The 9,080-nt window shown below is 39.5% G+C and overlaps 1 protein-coding gene across 1 annotated transcript in view; it reads right to left on the bottom strand.

The window, feature by feature from the left end:
* Nucleotides 1-9,080, bottom strand: part of LMBRD1 (LMBR1 domain containing 1) — a 94,670-nt gene that overhangs the window by 70,445 nt on the left and 15,145 nt on the right. Inside the window, exon 3 of the mRNA XM_006770339.2 lies at nucleotides 8,199-8,259. Within this exon, the coding sequence (XP_006770402.1) occupies nucleotides 8,199-8,259 (61 nt within the window). The remainder of the gene's footprint in view (nucleotides 1-8,198; nucleotides 8,260-9,080) is intronic.

The raw sequence follows: 9,080 nt of genomic DNA, 5'->3' as shown, positions 1-9,080 counted from the left end.
CTATGGGGGGAGGGGGGGGAAGAGGACCATCTGTAATAATCTGAACAATAAAGTTGTTTTTTTTAAAAAAAAGATGCATTAAGGTTAGGATTCAAGGTCAGTATGTCATTTGTCTTTAGTATTTGGTAGCCTTGCTCTTTAGCCAGCCAGAGTGCCTAATGACTATTTCATAAATATTCCTAGTATTCCTGAACTTGTGGGATAAATGATCTTATAACTGCATAAGTTACTATCATATTCAATAAATATAACAAGGTATAAAATTCCTATCCTATATAATAAATCCTAATATGCAAATTGACTGAATGACAGAACGACCAGGGGGCAGATGCTCAATGCAGAAGCTACCCCCTGGTAGTCAGTGTGCTCCCACAGCGGGAGCACCGCTCAGCCAGAGGCCAGGCTCATGGCTTCCCAGGCTCACGACTGGTGAACACAGAGGCGATGACGGGAGCCTTTCCTGTCTCCGCTGCAGGCAGGCGGTAAGGAGCTAGGAGTCTGGACTACAAGAGCCCCAATTGCGAGAGGGATGTCTTGACTGCTGACTTTTCTTTTTCCTTGCTGTAGCCTTCTGTAACTTATGAAAAATACCTGGTAATTAAACTCCAAGACTGTTAGCTCCTCTGATTCAAATAGCAGGACAAGATAAGCTACTCTCAAGGTTACATTCTTGCATACCCCTCCCGCTGCTGTTTTCAGAACTCAGGGATAATTCCCACCAAGGAATCTCTAGAGCAGTGATGGCGAACCTTTTGAGCTCGGCATGTCAGCATTTTGAAAAACCCTAACTTAACTCTGGTGCCATGTCACATATAGAAATTTTTTGATCTTTGCAACCATAGTAAAACAAAGACTTATATTTTTGATATTTATTTTATATATTTAAATGCCATTTAACAAAGAAAAATCAACCAAAAAAATGAGTTTGCGTGTCACCTCTGACACAGGTGTCATAGTTTTGCCATCACTGCTCTAGTTAGTAGAAAGTTCTCTTCCCCCCTCTCCTTCAAAAAGGCCCCTTTTGAACTCTTCATAACTTTTGTTTTAAGTACTTTTGTTTGGGAAAAATACTAATAAAACACCTCCCCAAACATCTGCTTTGACTGTCTCCTGAAAAACATTTCAGTCCAAAATTCTCCCTTCCTTGTCACCCAGCATCCATTACTCTTTAAAAGGGGCAGTGCCATTTGTTTCTTGCTCCTGTATTGATTAGTAATGCACCAATCCTTTCCTCTCTTGGAAAGTAAAATAAACTCCCTCTTTCTCTACATCTACCTCTTCTCTCAGTGGTGAATTCTTTCACAGCGCTCTCACCAGCTAAAACCCTAACAAACAGAAGAATAGATAAGCAATCTGAGTGTGTATTCATACAAATACATGATATAAGGAAGAATCTTATAAAACTCTAATATGCAAATATACCGAATGGCGGAACAACCAAATAACCGATCGCTATGATGTGTGCTGACCACCAGGAGGCGCACATGGAACATGGCAGGCATCGGCAACAGGTGGCAAAGCGTGAAACTGGGTGGGCATCGGCCACGGCAGGATGGTGGAGCAGGTGAGCGGGGGCACCAGACCAAGGCGGGGTGCCAGTGTCATCGGGGCGAGCCTCTGGCAGTTACTGAAAACTCTTTGCTCCCGCACACCACAATCCTGCCCAGCACTCGCACCTGCTGCCCACACTGGAGCCACTGCTCGCACCTGCTGCTGGCGCCCAACGCCGGCCCCAATCACTCGGCACCATCAGTGGGTGTGAGTGGCAGCTGCCGGCCCTGATCACCCCTCAGGGCTTCTCCACCTCCCCCTGCTCCTGAGGGGGGATCGGGGGAGCAGCCGCCGCTCGCACCTGCTGATGGCTCTGGCCCCGCTCACACCCACTGCTCGCGCTGGCCCCAATCACTCTGTGCCATCAGCGGGTGCAAGCAGGACTGGCGCTGTCAGTGCATGGGAGCAGCGGCAGCAGGAGCAGGGCTGTTGGCAGAGAGGGGACCAGGGAGGGGCCGCAGCGGAAGGGGCTGGGCGGGGGCACGGAGGATAGGCTGAGACCTGGCCCTTTGCCCATTGCAGCCTCACAGCCCACAGGTCCTTTCACGGTGCACGAATTCGTGCACTGGGCCCCTAGTACTAAATAAAACAAGACTAGACACCAGAGTACAATTTCTGTGACTGAACTTAAAGTTCTAAAACTGGTGAAATTAATCTGTCTGACAGAAGTCATAAAAGTGGTTGGATAGCTGCTGACTGTAAAGAGACATGAGAATTTATATATGTAAAAGGCTAAGCAACCTTCTGACCCTCTGACCAGCCGGTAGGTATGACACACACTGACCACCAGGGGGCAGATGCTCAATGCAGGAGCTGCCGAGTTGCGGTGACTTGGCAGCGGTGCTCCTCGAGTGATGCACTCCGGAACCAGAGAGGAGGGAGCCCGATGCCAGGGTGCATCACCCAAGAACTGCCCTCTCGCAATCTGGGACCCCTCAGGGGATGTCGGAGAGCTGGTTTCGGCCCGATACCTGCAGGCCAGGCCGAGGTACCCCACCTGCTGGAGGGACCCCGCTCACTGCTCAGACACCCTTTGAACTGTGGCACCATCCCTGCCAGGGAGGTACCGCAGGAGGTTGGCTCAGGGCATGTCTGGCCCCTCTCGCCCAGATTTCTAGAAATTGACACTGGAGGACATGGGGAACACACACTTTCTAAGAGACTATTATCCCTTCAGCAGTCTGTGACTCAAAATAGGTGTGGAACAACTGCTCTAAATCTTTGTTTCTCTGACACCACATTCTAAGCTATCTTCTGATTATCTGACTATTCTTCCTCAGTGTCCTTTTAAAGACTTCTGTCTTTAACCCTTTAACTGGTAAATATTATACTGTAAAGACAGTATTAAGTTAACATTTTTGCATGTTTCAGATCAGTTCTAATGTCAAGTTGGGCTTATATCTGTAAATGAAAAAAGTGCTGCTACCACTATCATGAAACATAGAAAGTGCTTCTTTTCAAGTTCTACTTCAAACTAATAGCTATTTTCAAAGGAAAATTATTCTTAACTCCAAGAGTGATGACACTCTCATATCCTGAAATCTTTATAAAGTATGGTTACTTATAAATGTTTTTGTTAAAAGATTGCTACTAGCAAGTAAAAGATAAACAGATTATTTGGTTTAATAGTTCCTCTAACATCAAAGAAAACATATTAAGAAAAAATTTTAAAACCTCATGTCCACTAGACATTGGCAAAAATTAAACTCATGGGAGCATTTGAGCTCTGGCTCCCAGCATAAGGGGTCAGTTTGGCTTAAATAAACTCTTATGAAAATTCTCTAAAAAAACCCACAAATTAAACTCATAAAACAAGTTCTTTTTCAAAACAACTTTTCAAGAACTAGTATAAACAAGTGAACAGAGAGCCATGGACAAAGGCCATGAATAAAAACTGTGGCAAAGAATGCATGGTAATTCTTATGACTTTTTAAAATGTACACAAAACAAACAACCTACTTTTTAAGAACTGTTTATCATTAAATTATAACTCACATGAAAATTAACTTGGATAAATTAGGCTTTTGACTTTTTACACACTCTTTATTCCTCCCAACTACCACTGAAAACAGAGACAAAGAATAACTTAGTCAATATTGTGATAGTATAATTAATTATTACAAAGCTTTTAGAGGGTCAAATATAAAGATATTTTGGGAACTCTAAAAGCCTTCTAAAATTATCCTATTTACTCAGCTGAAGAAATATGGCATCAAGGTTGCTAAAGAGCATATCCAATACCCATTTTCCTTTCAGTTGGCATTCCCCTTTTGGTCCTTCCCCCTTCTTCCTGCATCCTGCCTGAAATGGATATACGACAACTCCAGCCACCTTTTTGGATTCTGTGGTGACCTTAAGATGGAAAGCATGTACTAAGGACAGAAATCTGAGGAGAAATGAGCTTAGAATCCTCATGATGCCATGATGCTGCCCTACCAGGCCTGGATAGCCCATCCCCAGACTTATTTTAAGTGAAACTGAAAAACCACTATACTATTTAAGCCATGTATTTCCAATTTGTTAATAGCAGTCAGGAATAATTCCTGAAATAGAATTTGGTACAAGAAGTGTGGGAACCCAAACACTCCTCCTGAGCTATCCTGAGCCCTTGGAGGTCCTGCCTGTGAGGAGTGTAATAGATCTCAATTTTTGCCACTAAACATGGTAATCCTGAGAAGAATCAATCCCCTGGTTTCAAGATATACTCCTCCTTTTCTACTTGCCTTAATAATCAGCATAAATCACTGTACTAGTGGTTTATGGCAACTAGTACTGCCTGTTCATTCAGTGACAATAAGGAGACAAAAAATGGTCACACTCTTAATACACTAATAAAGTAGGTACTACGTGATTGCCATTTCACAGGTGGAGAAATCACAGAGAAGTTAAATGCCTTTAACTTCTCAAATTAAACACTAGGAAGTTGTAAACCTTAAATTCAAAATACACAGTGAAGACTTCAGGTACAACTTTTGAGCAATCGGCCAATAGAGTGAGGAGAAACTTAGATGCTCAAAAGGCCTGGCATAGAAATAAATATGCATACACTTTGCCACACACTCCTATTTTCACTGAAGAATTATTTAATAGAAAAAAGTAAGAACTTAAACACATAACAATCTGGGATTGTTTGAATAAGAGCATTCATACAATGGAAAACAATGCAGTAAAGTGAACAGTCCAATTGATCATCAATATTAGAATGGATAAACAAACCATGGTATGTTTTAGTACAGTGAGATGTTATACAGCAATAAGAACTAACATAATACTTTCACCTGCAACCACACAAGAGGAATTTCAGATATAATGCTGAGCACTAAAGAGGCCAAACAGAAAACAACACATACTATGTGATTCTATGTTATCTACACAAAAATTAACAGCCCTAGAATTGGTGTCAAGAGGAGAAAGATTGTCTAGGAGGAAGTGATAGGACAACTACAGAAGAACTGAACACAACAGCCTTGAATAATTCCCACTTATGGTTTGGGTCCTCCTCATTTCTATAGCCCCTGCATTCAAGCAAAATCAAAATAAGAAGTTAGGAAAAAGCATTAGTTAAAAAGAAAAATTCACTTAAAAGCAATTAAAAGACAGGGAAAGAATTAAAACTAAAAATGTCGAGAAGGTTAGAGAAAACATTAGAATAAAATAAATACATATAATAAGTTACAATAAAAGGTAAGAATCTAAAGGTTAGAATAATTTTGAAACAAAAATAGAACTCAGAGCCTGGCCCGTGTGGCTCAGTGGTTAAGTGCTGACCTATGAACCTGCAGGTCATAGTTGGCTCAGTGGTTGAGTGTCGACCCATGAACCAGTAGGTCATGGTTCAATTCCAGGTAAGGGCACATACCCGGGTTGTGGGCTCCGTTCCCAGTGTAGGGTGTGCAGGAGGCAGCTGGTTGATGATTCACTCATCATTGATGTTTCTATCTCTCTCTCCTCCCTTCCTCTCTCTGAAATCAATAAAAACATATTGAAAAAAAAAAAGTTCTCAAAAATGTAGTTTCCAGACCTTGGGATTAGCAGAGATCCTTTAAGGGTTTCACAACATGAAAATTATTTTCATAATAACATTGAGATGTTTGCCTTTCCACTAGCAGCTATTATATTCTCCACCATGAAGTATTCACCAGCAGGATCACTTTTATTCAGGAAAAGTCCCTCTGAAGCAGTAATAATTCTATTAGATGTCCACCAAGTACACAACTCTTTAACTTTTCGGGTGAAGAGAACTCCACAGAAAGCATACTTGTGAGAAGCCCTTGTGCAGTTTCAGTTGTGAATTACTAGTCATTTTATTTTCAAAGACCATTTTTACTTAAAAAAAGAACTGACAGACAAGCAACAGTTATCCAGACTTGAATATTGGGCCAACTTTCTAAAAGATGAATAAAGTGAGCCTGTCACTTCAAAGAAAATAAGTGAGAGTACTTTTTGCCAATGCTAAACCTGAATTTCCAAGAGAAAATTAGAATTTTCGGAAAACTTGAATCCACCCATCTGGAGCCTGACATCTTTCCAATATATACACATTTTTTATAAGAACAGTGGTGATATTAATGAAATGCAAGAGTAAATCAGAATCTCTATGGATGTAATCTAGCACTAGTATTGTTTAAAAGGTCCCTAGGTGATTTTTGAAATTGCCTTGGGGTTTCAGTGCTGCTAAGCATTCCCACAGGTAACATCCTCAGCACTATTGATTAAAACGTTCATTTAATGACAAGCAGCTCCAGCTTAGGCAATAATATCCACTTTGGACTATGCCACTCACTGATAAGTTAAACTTTAACATCTCAAAATATCATCGAATTAAATTTTCCTGCTTTGATTCTATGGTCTTCAAGAAATCTTCTATTCAAATTTATTTCCTAGATCAGTGTCTCATCTATCGTACCCCAAGGTAGTTATCCCAAGTTCTACAGAGAATCAAACCCATCTACTATTTATAAAGATTAACTTAGCTCCCATCCATTTAAGATGGGGCACACTATCCTTAGGAGGACTGAGAAAAACACTCACTAAAATAATTTCCTATAGGCTTAATTCTCTCCACGAAACCAACTGAAAAGGCTGCATGAATTAACATTACAGTTTAGAAGTATTTATTAGAAGTCTTTGCAACCTTGACTAAGCCTCTAGGTTCAATAAGATATGCTTTATGAACCTGAATGCACTGAGATAAAAATTGGCTTATTCTGTCATGCGCTCTACAGCATAAATACATTTTAATGTCACACAGGAGACAGGTTCCTTTCCCCAAAATTGTTTTTGAAGATGCAATTTATGTCCTTCCAATAAATTTGTATTAAAAAGGCAACATTTCATTTAACAAAGCACCTTTTCAAGTTTTAACAGATCAAATTTAAACTTTATCATATATATTGAATGTATTCATCAGAAAAATAAATTCTATATTAAAATACAATACAAACATTTTTAAAATCTATACCAAAAGAATAGAATTTCATGGGTCCTATAGATTTTAAATCAAGGGAAAAGGCAAGGGTTAGGGCCAAAGCAGTTAAATTAAACCCTTTGTACACCATAAGCGCCTATAGTTGCTTTAAAAAATCATTTTTTGTAAGAATTTTCAACTGAAAATATTCAAGAACAGCCGAATTGTGAGTAATATATTTATTTTTGTAATATTCATGGCATATTGATTTTTTTTTAATATATTTTATTGGTTTTTTACAGAGAGGAAGGGAGAGGGATAGAGAGTCAGAAACATCGATGAGAGAGAAACATCGATCAGCTGCCTCCTGCACAACCCCCACCGGGGATGTGCCCGCAACCGGTCAAGGTACATGCCCTTGACCGGAACCGAACCCGGGACCCCCGACGCTCTATCCACTGAGCCAGACCGGTTTGGCGGCATATTGATTTTTTAAATTAAATTCAAAATATCGTGGCATGTGGGGATGGTTTCTGTTTTGGACGTGCGGCTGCTAGCTGGTTAAGATCCAATAAATTCTTTTATAGAAACTTCTACAGATGTTTTTTCAGTATCCAATTTAGTGTCCTACTGTAATCTTATTCAACATCTTGATTTAGTGCTAAAAAAAAAAAGCATCCCTTTCCTAACTCAGCACTTATACATTTTTATATATGTATAAAAATGTAAAAAAACATTTTTATATATGTTTATTAAAAGAAAAAAAAGTGCAAACATTTAGGCGGCTATTATAAAGCTTTTATAATCTAAAATTAGAGAAGGAAGAGGAAGGAAGTGAGGGAGAAAAGGACCAATAACCATAATCCCCTGGATTAAACTGGCTCAGTTGATGCTACAAATTCCCTAGTATCACTCTACTAGTGTCAATATTTTTTTTAAATTGCTAGGAAACTGAGAACTTTTTAATCAAGAATGCAAGTGTGACACTGTTAGTGGTAACAGAGGAAGAGACCTGAGATTTAAAGTAATTTGACTGAACCTCCATGAAGACGTGCTGCAAGTGAACCATAGCAAAGCAGGTAAAAGAAGCTCAGGATTATAAGAATGGATGCTACATTACTTATTCCTTCTGTCAAACAGTCATCTCAAATGTGATGTCAAAATAAAAGTTTATATGTAGGTTTATTCTATACTTTGGTTAGTAGCCCAGATATAGGAAATAAAACTGAAAGATACTTACTATAGTAACCATATAATACAGTGTCCTCAATCTGTCTGCTGACATTAGCATTAGCCCAGTCCTAGGACAAAAAGGAAACAGAAATATTAATGAAACATACATTTGTTTAACAGTTATAATTAAGTTTTACCATGACAGAATATCACTCATAAATGTATCAACTCAAACAGGTATAGTCGGTACCTTCAAGAAGTGACAGACAAGCAAATGCTGCCACAGGAAGATAACATAGCTCTGCGACAGGAAGATAACATAGAAACAGGAGGCGCCTAACTAAGACTGAAGTTCAGGGATAGTGTCCCAAAATAACTAAACTAAGACCTAAAGGAAGAGAGGTCATTCTCGGGGGTGGGGAGGGGTAATAGGGAAGAGGGAAGAAAGGAACATACATGGAGAATTTGAAAAAAACTGCAAAAAGCTAAACAAAGATTCACCAGAGTTTTTGGAAAGATAAAAGAAAGCAGGTAGAGCAGCGGTTCTCAACCTGTGGGTCACAACCCCTTTGGGGGTTGAATGACCCTTTCACAGGGGTCGCCTAAGACCATCAGAAAACACATATATAATTACATACTGTTTTTGTGATTAATCACTATGCTTTAATTATGTTCAATTTGTAACAATGAAATTGGGGGTCACCACAACATGAGGAACTGTATTAAAGGGTCGCGGCATTAGGAAGGTTGAGAACCACTGAGGTAGAGTGAAGGAGAAGAACAAGTTTGAAGGACTAGTGAATCATGATCATGCTAAGTATTTTGGACTTTGTCCTAAGGGCATGGAAAAATAGTGATGAATTTTTATATAGAGTGACATATATGATTTGTATTTTAGAAAGCTATTTGAATATATATTGTGTGTGTATATATATATATACACACTACA

The sequence above is a fragment of the Myotis davidii genome, unplaced genomic scaffold (assembly GCF_000327345.1).
Source record: "Myotis davidii unplaced genomic scaffold, ASM32734v1 scaffold803, whole genome shotgun sequence".
Lineage (NCBI taxonomy): Eukaryota > Metazoa > Chordata > Mammalia > Chiroptera > Vespertilionidae > Myotis > Myotis davidii.
Note: the sequence above shows the minus strand (reverse complement) of the source record. Positions and strands in the feature narration are given on the sequence as shown.